Raw genomic sequence first — 16,383 nt, forward strand, 5'->3', positions numbered from 1 at the left:
GAGGTCGTCGAAACACTTGAAGTGCTGGTTGACTTGGTTGACGTCGAAGTACTGGTCGACTTGGTCGAGGTCGTCGAAACACTTGAAGTGCTGGTCGATTTATTCGAGGTTGTCGAAGCGCTTGAAGTGCTTGTTGACTTAGTTGTCGTTGACGTACTGGTCGACTTGGTTGAAGTTGAAGTACTAGTCGACTTGGTCGAGGTTGTCGAGACACTTGAGGTGCTGGTTGACTTGGTTGACGTCGAAGTACTGGTTGACTTGGTTGACGTCGAAGTACTGGTTGACTTGGTCGAGGTCGTCGAAACACTTGAAGTGCTGGTCGATTTATTTGAGGTTGTCGAAGCGCTTGAAGTGCTTGTTGACTTAGTTGTCGTTGACGTACTGGTCGACTTAGTTGAAGTTGAAGTACTGGTTGACTTGGTCGACGTTGTGGAAACAGTTGAGGTGCTGGTCGACTTGGTTGACGTCGAAGTACTAGTCGATTTAGTCGAGGTCGTTGAAGCACTTGAAGTGCTCTTCGAGGTTGTCGAAACACTGGAAGTGCTGGTCGACTTAGTCGAGGTGGTTGACACGCTAGAGGTGCTCTTTGACGTCGTGGGAACGCTTGAAGTGCTGGTCGATTTGGTCGAGGTCGTTGAAATGCTGGAGGTGCTCTTCGAGGTTGTCGAGACGCTAGACGTACTCGTCGACCTAGTTGATGTCGAAACACTCGAGGTGCTCGTCGACTTGTTCGAGGTCGTCGAAACACTTGAAGTACTGGTTGACTTCGTCGAGGTCGTCGGAACGCTTGAAGTGCTGGTCGATTTGGTCGAGGTCGTTGAAATGCTGGAGGTGCTCTTCGAGGTTGTCGAGACACTAGACGTACTCGTCGACCTAGTCGAGGTCGAAACACTCGAGGTGCTGGTCGAGGTGCTCGTCGACTTGGTCGAGGTCGTCGAAACACTTGAAGTACTGGTTGACTTCGTCGAGGTCGAAACACTCGAGGTGCTGGCCGAGCTGCTTGTTGACTTGGTGCTGGTCGAAACACTAGAAGTCGTCTTGGTCGAGCTGCTGGTCGACTTAGTTGTGCTGCTGGTCGACTTAGCTGTGCTGCTGGTCGGCGTGGAAGCTGAGCTTGTAGACTTGGTGCTGGTTGAAACGCTGGACGTCGTCTTGGTTGAACCACTGGTCGAGGTAGAAGCTGAGCTTCGCGACTTAGTTGTCGTCGTCGAAACACTCAAAGTCGTGCTGGAAGAGGTACCGGTCGAAGGACGCTGAGACCGCGTGGTGCTCTTCGACGTTGGGCTGGTGGTTGGCACGGAGCTGGATTTGGATGTCGGCCGCGAATGGGGATGGTTTCCTGGCGTGGATGAAGTGGTGCCAGAGCCGGTCGGGCCTTTCGGGGTCTTGGTATCCGTGCCTGTGGGAGAGGTGACCCAGCCCGAGTTTGAGCTGGAGCCAGTGTGATCACCTTCCCATTCGACCCATTCATGCGAGCCACGGGTGGAGGTCCACGGTGTGTCTGTTATGCACGGGCACACGTAGTACGTGTTGGTCTGGGTGACGGTCACCACTTCGTCATTCTTCCAGGCTTGGGTAGACAAAAAAAAGGCGGCGGTGAAAACAACGGTAAAAGAACGGACGAAGAACATCTTGACGAGACGTCTTCAGCGAAAGAATGACAGACGAGTTGGACGTTGGTAGTGGGTGTCAAGAGAAGAGTCCGACATCTGGCACGCGGCGGCGCAAACCTTATACAAGTACTCGGTTCGGGGCATGGTCGTTGAGGACGGCATTTCCAACAACTCCATGTTCGATTAGTGCCTTCACAATCTGCAGCCCAGAGGGGATGGCATCTTGCAGCATCAGGCTTCAATTTTCAATCTCCTCTCAAGCCCATGCGAGGTGGCTGCTGCCCGTCTCGAATGTGATGCGCACACATTGGTTCTAGCTTGGCAACGTCCTGCCGGAAAGGGACAAGGGGGGAGAGACACTGATCGATCGACAACAGGGAGGTTCTGGCGCTAGAGTAGCCAGGTCAGGGGCCCGAGCTCCTGGCTGGCTGAGAGTGGAGACTGCAGCAGGACAGCGTACAAGGATGTTGAAATTGAAGTCAGCCATGCCAATGCATATGCGTAGATCGTGCTTGATTGAGCGTGAGGCTGCCTCGCACAGTCAGGAGGCTATCCTGCGATGGCGTCGATGCGCAGACCTGAAGGGGGCCGATGTCAAACACATGGCAGATTGAAGTTGGGCAGAAACAAGCCAGATCGTTGTGTCACTTGTGCGGTGGGCCCAGAATTAAGCTTGACTGCTAGTGACCGTTGCAGCCGCTGCCGGAGTCAATGCCAATAAAAGCTTGGCACCAGTACCGGAAATTATGAGTCCGAATGCAGGATGGCGTTGCCCTTATCTGGAATATCGTTGGCAGCCCGCGTTGCGAGACTGTTTGGCGCTGGTCCCGATGCGTCCGAAGACGGTCGAACATCGATAACCTCATCCGCGCTAACCTCATCCACGACGGAGCAATTCTCGTGTATTTGACCAATGTACCTGACTAAATTGCCAAGACGCACTTGCACGATCGACGCCGTGTCTGGTTCGTCCTTCGACTCGCCTGCACATTCCAGTTTTCTCGCATATCTCACACGATACTGGTTCAAACCTTATGTTTCGACTGCAGTCAATCCAGGATCAGCCGAAATAGGTGACAATCGCTCCATATCATCCTCGATTAGTCTTGGCCTTGAGCATCTGCAGAGCGGCATAACGTTCCGAGTGAGCAACATTTGGTCGTCGGCAACTCGTACTACTACAGGGCAGGTGCCGGTCTTGCGCTGCTTGCCACCCCGACGGCAGCGCTTTGTACTGTCCTGCCTCGTTCGGACGTCCTTCAGTAGTATCAAGCCGTGGCGTGTCACCACTGGCGCTTAGGAGTATAAGAATCAGCCATAAAGAGGTATCTACTTGGAGAGAGCTGTAGTAAGACATGCATGATGCGCTCAGGTCCTTGGAAAAGGCGTCGCGACGGGCAACCAGGGGGACGGGGGCACCGTGAAGAAGGCTGGCGCATCCTCATATTGGGTCGATGTGCGCATGTTCCTTGGCTCTGGCGGGGGTTACACAGTGTACCATGTAGTCACTCACTGACGCTGCGGTACGGCGGACACAGTGCAGCATACTTCATTCCCCTTCATTCCACTCCACTACACCGTACACTACACTGCGGTTTGCAGTGGAGAACACCCGTCACACTGGCTTGAACTTATCTAGTAACCTTCACGATGAGGTGGGTATGCGACTCTAGGAAGTCCCGTATCGGGACAAAAATGCTATTAGTAGGCTGGGAGCCAGAGGCCTTGTACCCTTTCTCCTTTGGAACTGTGTGCCGTATGTTCAGCCGATGGCGCCAGTCGCCTCTTCGCACCCTCGTGCAGGTTGTTTGGGTTCTCATTTGTAGATTGGCGGACCGGGGATGCCCCCAACTGTCCCGCTTCAAGCGAAATCAATCTTTTCGCTTCCTGCCTTTGTGGGCATTCGTTGACGGGTCTAGCATCCGCGCACGCCGACGTCCTTCTGATTGCTGCGATGATTTAGCTCTCGATTGTCTTGCGGAGGATGACCCCAGATTTAAGCGTACATGCGGCCAGTGCCACAGACGTACTCCGTATTTGAACTGCAATCGCTTTGGCGAGATAGAGCAGGAAAGAAGCACTAGAAGCAAGCAGATACGCTGTCTCCCTGTGGTCCATCCACAAACTGAGGAAGCACGTGAAGAGCAACTACGTACCCACGACGGCTTGGCAGCAATTGATGACTCAGCGATGGGCTCCAGTGGTGCCACTCCCGCCTCAGCGCTCATTCCCCCGATGCTGGAGATCCTGTCGATTGTATTCGGCCACAACGCGGACTCGAAACGTCTCATCACGCATAGTGCAATTCCAAGAAGCTGGGAAGGGGATCGATCGCTTGATTTATTGAATGATGCAGATCACCTCTCTAACACAGACGGCAAGAGGCTCGAAAGGGCATCTCCCAGTCGGGCAGAGACTACAAAAGCGGATGTGGCTGCATATGAATATTATCCGAGATTGAACAATGTCTAGAAGACGGGAGATACGGAATCCATCCTGGAATACCGAGTACAGCGGTAACACTTGGCACCTTCCAAGGTTGGTCACATAGTCCCTGCCAACGAGTGGTCCTAGTCTCTGCCTTTTCCTCCACGCTACGTGCCTGCGCAGTACGTGAATTCAGAAGACTCTACATTGCAAGCACACTCATAAGGGGTCTAGTGTTGTTCGGCCGCACTTTCCGAGTTGCTGCATATACCCATTCTGTGATTCGAACGCCCACTCGTCCGTGCCGTCGTATGCTCCCCGCAAAGTCAGCAACTGGCTCCTACGATCCACTTGCAACGTATCTATACCCAGTACATCTTGGGGTAGTACGTCTGTTGTCACCGTGCATCGATTCGCCGAGGCGATGATGTTGATCCAGGGGCACTTGGATGATCGATTTCGCCACGGAAATCTCGCCAAAGAAATCTCACCAATTGCAACACAGGCGCCCCCGAAGGCTGGATTTCTTGAGGTTTCGGGGGATCATGAGGCATTCGAACGAGTACCCCCAATGAGAAGGAGATCTCAATACCGGGTACGGACTACTCTCCAAATACCCTAGACATATGGGCAGCCATGACAAGTACGAGCACAGGCACATTCGCAAGCACGCCCATACGCACTCCCGACTTCGACCTCACCAGCGCGTGGTCCTCCCACCTTCTCCCCTATCCACTCAAACTCTTCGCGACGTCCTTGAAATCCGCCAAAAAAGCCCAGAACATCTTCTCCCGCCACCCTTTCTTCTGCCACTCGTTCGCTTCTTTAGGGAAAAACTCCGCCACATCCCTCACCGAGGCGTCATGCGCATATATGAACAGCACGTTATCATCCGCGTCTGCCTTCTGGGCCTTCTCGATGGATCGGATCGCCTCGGGGATGTCAAGCCCCATCGCGGGATCGAAGAAAGGCTTCGTGGGCGATCGGTTCCTCGACGTCTGGAGCTGTTCGAATGCCGCCCCTGGACACGGTGGGTGCAACGCCCGCGTGAGGGGGTGGGGCGAGATCTCCCGCGGGAGTGGGATATATTCAGAGGGTCGGATTTCGCCACCGTGATGGCACAGGTCACCGCCCATCAGGATGAACGTGTCGGTGCCGGCATTAGACGTTGTGCGCGCGAGACCGCAGACGTGGCCTACCGCGTGGCCGGGCGTATCAAGGACGTAGAAGGATCCGTCGCCGAAAAAGTCCACCGCGCGGAAGTCGCCGACCTGCAGGGTACCGGGCTCGGTAAATGTGATTTCGTGGAGTGTTCGGCCTCTGTGTGCATGCACGTTTTGGTTAGAGGGTAGGTGCCCCTGAACATAATTTGATCAAGGTGCAACGCACTTAAAATCGCTCTCTCGGACAGGCGCATCCTGCCTGGAGGGCCAGCCAGGAGCGAAAGCCTCTTTGAAGCCTGGTCCGACCACGACCTGCGTCGACGCAGGGAACGTCGATGGATCGCCTAGATGGTCCCAATGCCAGTGACTGAAGTATCAGGCATCCCGTTAGCTTTATGCGGCTGGGAGTGGGGGCACAAATCCAACCCATGCTGCTAATGCTAACAGGACAAATACACACCTCCAGATGATGGACCCAATCGACTTCAAATCCACGCCGTTCTCCTCTAGGATCTGACTCGTGTGCTTCTCGGCATGGATCTCCCACCCTCGGGTCTTCAAGGTATCGCTGACAGCGGGCGCAAAGGTCTCCCAGTCCGGAGGGACACCCAGATCGAACAGTGCTTTCTTACCTGTTGTGCTGGATTCGACCAAGAAGGACCACGAGGGCAGGTCGGGCATGTATTCGAAGCCCGGCACGGGAGGTTCCATAAGCTGTAGGGTTGTCAGGTTATGAACGACGGGTATGAACGTTGGATGTTTGCGACAGCGTATGTTTGGAATGCTCTGCAGGGAGAACTTGGCAACTTACAAAGTCGACTGGAAGCTTGCCAATATGGGAGGTTGTGTCGATGATTTTTACCGAGGCCGTTGCGCCTGGCGGGATAGGGAAGCGCTTTTTGCTGGAGGTCGACATGTTGGATGCGAGTAAATATGGTATGCGTAGGGGTGCTAGTATGACTTGATTCCCCGTGGTATATAGTCTTTTGATACGCTGGGAAAGGAGGATGACAGGGCCTTTACACGAGTATCTATCTTCGTTCGGCATCTCCTCAATCCAAAGTTGGAGTCTGCGGGGCATGGACGGCCAAGTCCGACATGCTGGAAGATTGGGGTTGTCGCCGCTGTCTTTCTGCAAGGCTGCAGAGCGGTAGGGTAGTATTGGCTGGGCGTAGAATCAAGAGTCGGCCGCTGGCTTCGACGTCTTCTCATGTTAGCGGTTCCACTACACGAGCTATCGTTCGCGTCGAGCCCGGAAATAGCATGCCTGTAGCATGGTGGACCCCATCATGCGGGCCTCGTCGTAGTCGGAATGCGGAGAGACCAATGTCCTGTAGCTTGAGAACTGATGTCACGGGACTCCCATCCATGCTGGTGGCCGGAAAAATAACATCGACGGTAGCGGATTGCTCAATTGTCAAGTTCCGCCACGGCTTTCCGCAGAGCCTGCTTCGCATCCTCTCTGGCTCTTTCGATGATATCCTGCGCCCTCTCAACGCTTGTCACCAAGCCCACCGCACTCCCAACATATGCTGTCATCCTGCCGTCGTCGCCCCAGCCAAGCGAGCCGTCCTGCTGTTGAGACTTAAACAGTTTCTTGTTTTCCCGGAAGTCCAACCCCGCTAATTCGTCTCTCACACTGGCGTTGATGATTGCTCGTCCATCATATCGCTCGGGCCAGTCGTGGCGTTCTTGTAATCTGTCGAATAGGTCCGTTCGGATTGTGGATTGACCGCCATCCGCAACTCGAAGGACATCGTTCTGGTAGTCGGATTTGACGTCCGCTTCTTTGCTGGCAAGAAATCTCGTACCCATGACTGCCCCCGCAGCAACGCCTGTGCCTAACACGGCAGCCACGCCGCGACCATCTGCGATACCGCCAGCTCCAAAGAGCGGGATATCAGACCCGATCTTCCTCAATGCATCCCATACTTCCGGCAAGAGAGATATGATACCAGCACCTTTTCTCAGCCCGTGCCCGCCAGCATCGATACCCTGAATGACGAGAACATCTGGCGCATGTTTGCTTTCTGCAGCAGCCATGGCTTCTGCCACAGAGCCCACTTGCAGCCATATTTTCGTCGACGGCGACGCTTCGCGGAGCCCTAACGTCCACTGGTCGACCTCGGATTGTCCTGTTTTAGGGACGAAAAGCCAAGCGGCTGCAGGCTTGTACTTTCGAACAGTGGAGGTAGCGATTTGGAGATCGCCATCGAAGAGTTGGAAGCCGACGCCGATGGGGAGAATGTGGCTGGATGACGGTTGGGGAGACTTGGAGTTGTGATCAATTGGTGCTTGGTCGAGGAGTGCCTGTGCTCTTTCGAGCTTTGAACCGAGGTCCGCTGGCTTCAGGCCAGGGCCAATGAAGCCTAGACCACCAGCGCGAGAGGTTGCGACCGCGAGATCTGGGCCGGCGAACACGCGCATGGGCGCCGAGACTATGATGGGCGTTCTGAGGAATTTGTAGGTTGACTTGAGTGATTGGATTGCTGGAGAGGTCGTCATGATGGTTGCCTTCTCGTCTAGAACGACGAGGAGAGCTGTGCAGTAAGCGTGCAGTCAGTTACTGGTGACCCATGATACACGATGAAGGCCTTGCGACGGTTTTAGATGTGCTTGACAAGTGGTAAGCGACATCGCTTCAGAAAAGCGGCCATCGGCTTGCTACATTCATTTTCTGGTGATTCCAAGTTTGATTATTATGTGAACATGAGCAGCACTGGTTTATGGGCGAATAGGGTTGAGAGCGATGACAACCCAGTGTGGGACTTACTCCAGCCTTGTCCCTCAAACCTCCGCGGAGCAAAATGAGGAGAAGCAATGCGGCCAGAAGATTTGTGGTGGCAGGAGAATGCCCAGGGACTGAGGACGGGGCGATGCAGGATGTCGACCCGTGTGTGTCCAATTCGTTTGGAAGACGACAGGAGGCATATGGTGGCGAAAGTGGTGCAACTTTTTACATATTTGCAACCACCACCTTAGCCTCGCCTCTCGCTGGACCGTGTTCAGGTATAGTACGAGTTAGGTAGGAAGGAATCGATGCTGAGACTGAGGACCTGAGGTCTCTGAGATCTTGTTCACTGATTTTGCGACTCCATTCAGTCATTTATGTTTCACCCCTCTCTTGCTCTCTGGCTCTTCACTTGCGTCTCTTGTTCACTTCAGCTTCGCTTGCTCTGAGCAAAGGTGCAGCCCACGTTGCCCTGTAAAGGTAAAAAGAATATTGCCTGTTGGTTATTTGTAACTCTGCTGGATGCTTTTGACAAATGGACCGTACGTCTGGTCGAGGCGGTGCTGATCACAAGTCCGTTATCTTACCATGTCGGCTGCCACGTCCCAAGGGAGCGTACAACCCCCCAGCACAGGAACACGTCTTGTCCAGAGGTCAATGGAAAGGCTCATCTGACCGTTGCGTACAGGGCTTTTCGTTGAAGCCAGTCTCGGCGTGAGTTTCACCCGATAGTTTCAGCGGGCGAATTTCGTCTGGGAGGCAGATACGGTACTGAGCGAGGGTCAAGTGAGAGCGAGGACGTGGTGAAAGTTGCCATCGCCGCAAGGTCGAGGGGCATTAACGCTGGGCCCTGTCGGAATCCAGACTCCTGAACAACCTCATTTGTGGGGTCATAAAGCCCAGATATCTGGGTCGATACTCGTCCAGACGATGATCGTCGTCTCTCTTTGTCAGTCGATCTAGTTGGCGTAACTGGACCTCAATGAAGGTTATCGACTGTTCACTTCATGAGACCTTCCGACCCGCTCTAGAAAGGGTCTCAAGCCCATCAAGCCCAGCCACACGGCCTCCTCAGTTCTGATAGTGCGGCTACCCTGGCCAGGCAACAGGTTCACCCACACGTCAAACAGATCCTTGACTTTCTCTCCAAGCAGGCCCATTTGGCGACAATTGGCGTCATTCTTTGCTGCCGTTTCTAAGCCCGCGACGCCGCCGAAGACGATGAGAGGATGCTGAAGACTGCTAGGATCGGCCAGAGACGGTTCTGCCAACACATCTGTCAGGGGTCGACCTCTTTCCGAGGTGCCGAATGAGATGTCATAGCCACCGTCGAAAGGACACTCGGTGAAGACATCGGTCAGGCTGCTGCATTGGCGTACATTGAATCCCCAGTAATAGCCCCGGTCTTGTCTCGGAGTATCTGGAGAGACGGCCTCGGCCTCTTTGGAATCGTCATCCTTGAGATGGACAGTCACTCGCGTGTTGGGCGGAATATCTGCACCTGATAGTTTTAGGTAGCCAGGTAGACCCACGTCGACCAGCGTACCGCTGCCGTCGGCAAGAGCGGCTGTAGTAATCCCTTCACGGTACTCGCACCATTCGTTGGCGCGTAGGTGATGCGGCATATCTAGACTGGGCAGAGTGCCTGCCGTTCTCAGATTTTGATGCATAGGAAAGAGCGTCTTGCGGAGATGTGGCGGCGTCTCAAGGTATGACAGAAGGTGAGCAAGAAAGTGGTCGGGATGCGAGTAGGCCGTGTAGTCGTTCTCGCTGATGGACGGTCGTCGTCGTCGAGTTTCCACGTCTTCGTCGTCGAAAATGACCACTTCGTCGACGCAGAAGACTGCCAGAGCTCGTGCAATCTGACCAGCTAAGAAGGTCTTCTGCTCGTGGGATTTCGCGTTCGCGATGATGCTGCCGGGAAGTGCAATGGAAAGCGTCCATGAGCGGCCGCCACTGGGCTGAAATACAGCCGAGGGCTTGGAAGTGTCGAGATCTTGTCCAGTGGCACCATTCTGCTGCGGCTGTTCCGTCCTCGATTTTTTACTTGACTTCTTCTCCTTGCTTTCTCTTTTCCGCTTCTGGGATTTTGCAGTTAGCAAGCAAGAACTGAGAGAAGATCAGGGTTCCAATTCGTACCTTGTCCTCACTTGTTCCGGGCATCATAGGCATGGTGAGCAAGCCGAAGAAGAATAGACTGCTTTCCAGCCCTGAGTCTGGGGTGAGATCCTAGAGCCAATGACTCGGTACCGCAGAGGCAATATGTCTGCGTCCATTTGTCGAAGAATGTTCAGCCTCATGCAAAACTAAGCGCCAAGAATAGCCCTGGTCAGCTTCCTTCCGATTGGCAGACGGGCGAGATGCCGGACAGTAAAGGGACAGAATTCCCATTCCAAAAGTGGACGAGATGAGATCTAGATGCATGGGAAAGGAGCACGAGACGTTCCATCTTCCATCTTCCAACTTCCATCTCTCTCAGCTCTCACGCTACTCATGTTCATAACGCAACAACCTTGTGACGTCTGAGTATACGTGTCCAAGATATTGGTCGCCGCTGCCCTCTCGCCTTGATCTCTCGCGACCGTCTCACCTGCGCTGACCTCAGATCCACCTCTCCTTCATTTCGACGCCGACACCACACAACCATGAAAGTCGGACGACGGCGCGCTCAGTTACTCCTGTTCTTCTTCGCTTCTATCGCGACCACCAACGCATTAGGCGGTGATCTATCCGCAACAGATCCCGTCAATCCAGGCACGTTAGGGGGTGCGGTTGGCGCGTCTGGAGGAGGAAGCACCCTCAAGGGGCCTCTGGTTGGAACAGAACATGCACCGGTGGATGGTAAAGATGGCATGCCCCACGACGGACCTTTTGTCGAGACAAGCGCAGAGCGAACGAGGAAGAAGCAGGGCGCCGAGGCAGGGGAGGACGAAGTCGTCGTAAAGGAATCGTACAAAGACCACGGAGACCTGCCTCAGACGAATGATGCGGTCATGGACGATCGCATCAATTCGAAACCTGTCGAGGGGACGAGGGGATTGGAAGGAGGCATCTCCGAGAAATCCAAGGAGGCGAAGATGACGGAGAAGAAGCCCGAGTCTCCCAAAGATGCCAGGCCGGTGCCTCATAGCGAAGCAAGAGATCCAGACGGGGCAGCAGGCCCTGCCTCGACGGATGAAGAAACCAAGAAAACTCTAGCAGTAAGACCGGCTCAATATGCACAACCTGAGGGACAGAACCAAGTGCTGATACACCGTCGCCAGGTCCCCGAAGACCTCCCCTCCAAGCCGCACGATATCCCTCACCCTGAAAACCCGTCCTCACCGAAAGACAATATCCTCTCGTCTGAGAGCCCGCAAACACCCAAGAGACCCATCGAGCATGAACCCGCCGTCATTTCGCCCATGCATTCCTTGGTCCTCTCCTTCACGATGATCATCTTCTCCGAGATTGGCGACAAGACGTTCCTGGTCGCGGCGCTCATGGCCATGCGCCACCCTAGAGTGGTGGTGTTTACGGCCGCCTTTTCCGCTCTCATAACGATGACGGTTCTATCTGCCGTGCTCGGGCACGCCGTGCCCACTCTAATACCTGAAACCCTCACCAAATTCGCAGCCGCGGGTCTCTTTCTGGTCTTTGGTGTGAAGATGGTGATGGAAGCCAGAGGAAAGTCGCCCGACGAAGGGGTTGGCGAAGAAATGAAAGAAGTAGAGATGGAACTCGAGGAGAAGGAACACCAGCATGCACGACAAATGTCGAGACACCGGAGACGGTCGAGCGCGATATCGCCCTACGCGCTGGAGGCCGGGCGTGGCGTTCCGGGGCGGAAGAACACGGACTCACGGCTTCCTTCACCGCCCGAGTCGCCCTCCTCGTCGCGCGAGGCGAGCCCATCCCGAACGTCGAGCTTCAAGAATGCCTTGGCCGGGATTAACAACTTGTTCTCGTTACTGCTCAGCCCCGCCTGGGTGCAGACTTTCGTCATGACCTTTCTGGGCGAATGGGGCGACCGATCGCAGATAGCGACTATTGCCATGGCCGCGGGACAGGACTACTGGTGGGTTACAGCCGGCGCCCTGGTAGGGCATGGCATATGTACCGGTGCTGCCGTGCTGGGCGGACGAGCTATCGCCGGGAAGGTCAGCTTGAGGACTGGTAAGGCAACCTTCCCATCGCATGCATTGTACAGAACTGCAACTAACGACTCACAGTTACCATGGGCGGCGCTATTGCGTTTTTGGTCTTCGGCGTCATTTATTTGCTCGAGGCCGTGTACTGATTAATGATCCACTTCTTATTTTTTTGGTCATTACTAGTCACCTGTCCGAGGATTCAGCAGTTGGCAGAAAGTCAGACTGCACCGTCGGCTGTTTTCCTGGTGGGACTCGGTTGGTTCTAGGGACAAAAAGCTGCCGTCAACTAATAAACCAATGAACCATTTCAACGAACATGCGCAAACGAGGCCCCGAAGTGGCAGCCAGTCTGTGGATCTTGAAGGCTAAACTCGCAGTAGAGCTCCCACCGGAGTGAATGGCCATCTAGATTACGCAGTTTCGAGATCAAAATACATTCCCGGCTCAGTCGTAGGACGGGACTTGTGCGCCGGCCCTGGTCAAGTGGATAAGCATCACGGGATGGAAGGATCTCATCTAGGTAGTCTAGAAAGAGTAATGTCCTGTATTCAGTACGCCCGTCGGCCTGCCTGCTTGCTCGTGGCAAGAGATCAGGCCGTGTGTGCGAGCGAGACTCCGAAATACATCGAAGTTGCGGTCTGCTTCAGATGTCAACGTAAACAAAACCATCAACGACGGGGGCTCGACAGTCAGCCCACAGACAGACCGAAAATCGAGGCCATCCAGATATGTATGCGTGAACCTCAAGCCCGACTCACTGCACTATGATCATGGATCGAAAAACTTTTGGGAGGCCTGTATCCAACCATGATTGCCCATGAAACTCCGTATTCGTAACCGTACCAGTACCCGTGCCCATAACTTGTAGACCAAAACCACTCCATTGGTGAAGTCGACCAACCGTGCGAAACAAGTATCCTGAATTTGATTCGAGTTCCCTTCCCCTTCCCTTCCATACCATTAAGAACTCCAGATTTGTACCCACCAAGCAGGTAGACGGCATCTCAAAAGCCCACAGCCAACTAAGACAAGTTCCGAAAGTAATGGCCGCCACAGATTGCACTGCGTTACACAGTGACTTCGAGTGAGCCAGATGTGTGTCCAGAAGGATCATATCCAACTCTGTCTGCGTGCACTGAAGCCTGTCAGCTGTTAAGCCAGACGCGGCGAGTTCTCGACGACATACTGAGGGATGAATCCGCGCGGACCTCTGTCTCCCTTTCCATTCCACTCAACCTCTCTGCTTGGGCTGACTTAGGAAGTTCAGTCGGCTGAGACTCATCAGTCGACCACCTTTCCGCTCTTTTGCAGTTTGCTTGGCAAGTTCTCGCGCGGAACTCTGTCGAGGCTTCTTGACCGGACTAGTCTTGTCTGCAGCTACGACAGACATCTTGTCAGGCGAGGGTGCCATCCGCATACGCTTGCCCCCGCGCTTCTCGCCCTCGTCTTGTTCCTCGTCGTCATTATGCGTGCTGTCGCACCACCCGCCAGGCACACTTGGCATGATAGAGGCGCGACGGTTTTCCTTGCCGCTCTCTTCGTCTGTGTCCTGCTGGTCTTCTGATGCTCGTCGACGCTTCTTCCCCGGCAGGCCGTGGGGCATAGTCTTGACGTCCGTATCCTCGAAGGGTTGAATAACTGTGGTGACACCTGAGGTGCGGACGCGACGGATAGTCGAAGGAGAAGGGTTGGAGAAGTTGACGTTGCTAGGGGATCTCATGACTTTGTTGGCGTAAGCAGGAGCATAGTTCTTGTTGATAGTGGTGTTGACGGACGTCAATGTTGAGGGAGCGCTAGTGCGAGATGGGTGATGTAGAGTCGTAAAGATGGACTTGAACTCCTTCGACTCCCGACGATTATGTTCTTTTGCCTTGTTGATGAACGAGTTGTCGGCCTTCACGGGGCTACCCGGGCTCGATGATGTTCCCGGGAGCATCGGATACTCGATCTCACTCGAAGCATCTTCGGCATCTTCCCATCCATCCTCGTCGTCGATAGTGTATGCGGCTGGGTCGTATGGGATAGCTGGTGCCAGCGCGTGTCCTGGTGTTAGTTGTTGTGGTAGTTTTGCTGGGCTAGGACTTCCAGCAGCGAGTTTGACGGCGTATCTAGACTTGACACTTGGGGTGAAGTCGACTTTCTTGATTGATCCGGTGGCTGATGTGGCGGTAGCGGTGGTGGGCCGCCTAGGAGTTGCTGAGGCTTCCTTCGTCAATGCGGGACTCTCATTCTTTCGAGGTGAGCGAAGGATCGACTTCAGACCCGAGAGTTTCGGCAGCCTTGACGCGAAACTTGAGGTGTTGGATGGAGCGGGAAGACAAGGGACCAACTTGGATGGCTGTTCGAGCGCCAGCTGCGAGGACGAGCAACTTTCGTTCGGTAAGGATGGAAGAGGCCGTTCGAGTGACAGCTGAAAGTGGGGAATTTTGGTTGCTGCCTTATTGCTGCCCACTCCATGGGATGTAGATGGTCTCGCATTGGGCACCGCCGGTGTCGCTCGCAGTGACTTCATCGAAGTGGTCCGTGTGAGCCCAGGTGTCTTCTTCGGAGATGCTACTGGAATTTGACTATTTGCAGCTCTGGCCAAAGAGGCTTTTGTGGGAGACAACAAGTGGCTTGAAACTGCGCTGGGATGGGTTACCGGACGAGCTGTCTGTGAATGTTCTGACGCTCTGCTGGCGGAGACATCGTGGAACTCAGAATGGCGGGCACGCTTGACCTGGGCGGGCTTTTCTGTGCGTTCAGGCTGTTGTGGCACAGATTTGAAGGGGCTGACTGAGGTCGGACGACCAAGGAATGGTGGGGGCTTGCGACCTGGAGTACCCTTCCCAGCAGTTCGAGGTCGGTCAACTTCATCGAGACCAGCCTTCGACCCACTTCTCTTAAGCGACTGAGTGGTAGGTTGTGCAAATCCAGGTCGCTTCGATCGGAAGGCCGATGGATGGTTGGCTATCGAGTCCATCTTCTTGAATTGCGCCATGTGAATATCGCTGAACCGGCCTGCCTTGCCCTTGGGCTTCGCAATCTTTCTTCCAGCTGCGTTAATGCCGCCGAAGGCAGCCTCTGCGTCAGAGTCCTTTTGTTTCTGTGCTTCTCTCTCCGCCTGCATCTGGGCTTTGATTCGCGCCGCCTCCTCCCGAACGGAATCCATCATCTTCTGCGCCTCGTTGCTTAAGGCGGACTCGGAACCAAAATTAAAGTCGAAGGTTGTGGAGCTTAGTTTCGCGTTGCTCGAGCGGGTTCTCGAAGGAGTGTTCTGAGCGCTTGCGACGGAATGGGGAGGCTGTGGAGGTGGATCAACAAACCCCAGCTTCAGGCCAGAATCTGGTTCTTTGGCCGTTGTCTGATGGAGAAGCTGTGGATGCATCTCACCCCGGTCAGGTCGAGGTTCGGTCTTCGGTGTCTTGAGGACAGACAGTCTGGATAGCTGGGACATTTTGGCAATAGAGGTGGGCGTTGCGAGGACATTATCAATCGATGGCGGTTCTTCGAGCGGCGTTTCATCTCTTTCGACGAGGGACTCGAGTTGTATTGCAGATGTAGGTTTTCGTGGCGAAGCACGCTGCGAGAGCAAATGTTAGCTTCAAGTCGAAGATCAAAGTATTTGCAATCGGCTGAGAAGAGTTCCTGCCGGCAAGCTGGCCCAACATTACCTCCTGTTGTGCAGCGCTCAACCGAGCTGAGCGGCGTCGGGGGACGGCCATCTTCGGCGGCGTTCAAAACTTGATAGCTCAGGAACAGAGCAGCTCAAATGTCGGATGTAGAAGCGAAGATCTGAGAAGGACGAAACCCAACGGTCTCGTTCCCTGGTGGATTTGTGGATGTCAGCTCACTTCCTGACCGTTTGGCGGAGAAGCTTCGTCCTTTCGGTCTATATGAGTGTGTGACGTATCATGTCAACAAAAACATCGAGCGCCGCCGCTGAGTGGCTCGTGAATTCCGGAACGTGGCTTGGCGGGTGACGCGCAGTCACGTGATGTATTTAGTCACGTGAGCTACCTTTTTCGATGGAACTGAAACACGGCCTCTTCCTGCTTATCCTTTGGGGGGCGGTTTGCGACACCATTCCGCTTCTTGCAAATGTCGGTCTTCATCCGATTCGCCTGTCCCATGAAACAAATCAGAGCACCGACGGCGTGGTTTTCTGTGCCATAAGATCGTCATTTCGGCTGCTTCGACAATGCTCGTATTCGTTCACCGGACGGAGGACTCGTCCTGTCGCGTCACACAAACAACCGCATCCTCGTACAGACGGTCTACAAAACCGTTTCATGCCATCGACTTTTGGAGGTCTTCCGCCGCTCACTAGCCATTAG

General features: G+C 54.4%; 6 protein-coding genes across 6 annotated transcripts in view; 2 read left to right on the plus strand and 4 right to left on the minus strand.

The window, feature by feature from the left end:
* G647_00663 (uncharacterized protein) overlaps window positions 1-1,257 on the plus strand; it is a gene marked incomplete at both ends in the record, with an annotated part of 1,533 nt that extends 276 nt beyond the window's left edge. Inside the window, one exon of the mRNA XM_008724066.1 lies at window positions 4-1,257. Within this exon, the coding sequence (XP_008722288.1) occupies window positions 4-1,257 (1,254 nt within the window). The remainder of the gene's footprint in view (window positions 1-3) is intronic.
* Window positions 1,258-4,768: 3,511 nt separating this feature from the next.
* Window positions 4,769-6,119, minus strand: G647_00664 (uncharacterized protein; the record flags this gene model as incomplete). The annotated part of the gene is made up of 4 exons (XM_008724067.1): window positions 4,769-5,360; window positions 5,430-5,570; window positions 5,664-5,917; window positions 6,015-6,119. The coding sequence occupies 4 exons, from the start codon at window positions 6,117-6,119 to the stop codon at window positions 4,769-4,771; spliced, it is 1,092 nt and encodes a 363-aa protein (XP_008722289.1).
* A 494-nt stretch (window positions 6,120-6,613) lies between these two features.
* G647_00665 (uncharacterized protein) lies at window positions 6,614-7,708 on the minus strand (the record flags this gene model as incomplete). The annotated part of the gene is made up of 1 exon (XM_008724068.1): window positions 6,614-7,708. One exon carries the CDS (start codon window positions 7,706-7,708, stop codon window positions 6,614-6,616), a length of 1,095 nt encoding a protein of 364 aa, XP_008722290.1.
* A 1,215-nt stretch (window positions 7,709-8,923) lies between these two features.
* On the minus strand, window positions 8,924-10,106 carry G647_00666 (uncharacterized protein; the record flags this gene model as incomplete). Its single annotated transcript, XM_008724069.1, has 2 exons — window positions 8,924-10,015; window positions 10,074-10,106. The coding sequence occupies 2 exons, from the start codon at window positions 10,104-10,106 to the stop codon at window positions 8,924-8,926; spliced, it is 1,125 nt and encodes a 374-aa protein (XP_008722291.1).
* Window positions 10,107-10,579: 473 nt separating this feature from the next.
* On the plus strand, window positions 10,580-12,213 carry G647_00667 (uncharacterized protein; the record flags this gene model as incomplete). The annotated part of the gene is made up of 3 exons (XM_008724070.1): window positions 10,580-11,134; window positions 11,198-12,089; window positions 12,146-12,213. The coding sequence occupies 3 exons, from the start codon at window positions 10,580-10,582 to the stop codon at window positions 12,211-12,213; spliced, it is 1,515 nt and encodes a 504-aa protein (XP_008722292.1).
* A 1,085-nt stretch (window positions 12,214-13,298) lies between these two features.
* On the minus strand, window positions 13,299-15,771 carry G647_00668 (uncharacterized protein; the record flags this gene model as incomplete). The annotated part of the gene is made up of 2 exons (XM_008724071.1): window positions 13,299-15,629; window positions 15,721-15,771. The coding sequence occupies 2 exons, from the start codon at window positions 15,769-15,771 to the stop codon at window positions 13,299-13,301; spliced, it is 2,382 nt and encodes a 793-aa protein (XP_008722293.1).
* Between the last annotated feature and the right edge of the window lie 612 nt (window positions 15,772-16,383).

Source organism: Cladophialophora carrionii (genome assembly GCF_000365165.1).
Source record: "Cladophialophora carrionii CBS 160.54 unplaced genomic scaffold supercont1.1, whole genome shotgun sequence".
Lineage (NCBI taxonomy): Eukaryota > Fungi > Ascomycota > Eurotiomycetes > Chaetothyriales > Herpotrichiellaceae > Cladophialophora > Cladophialophora carrionii.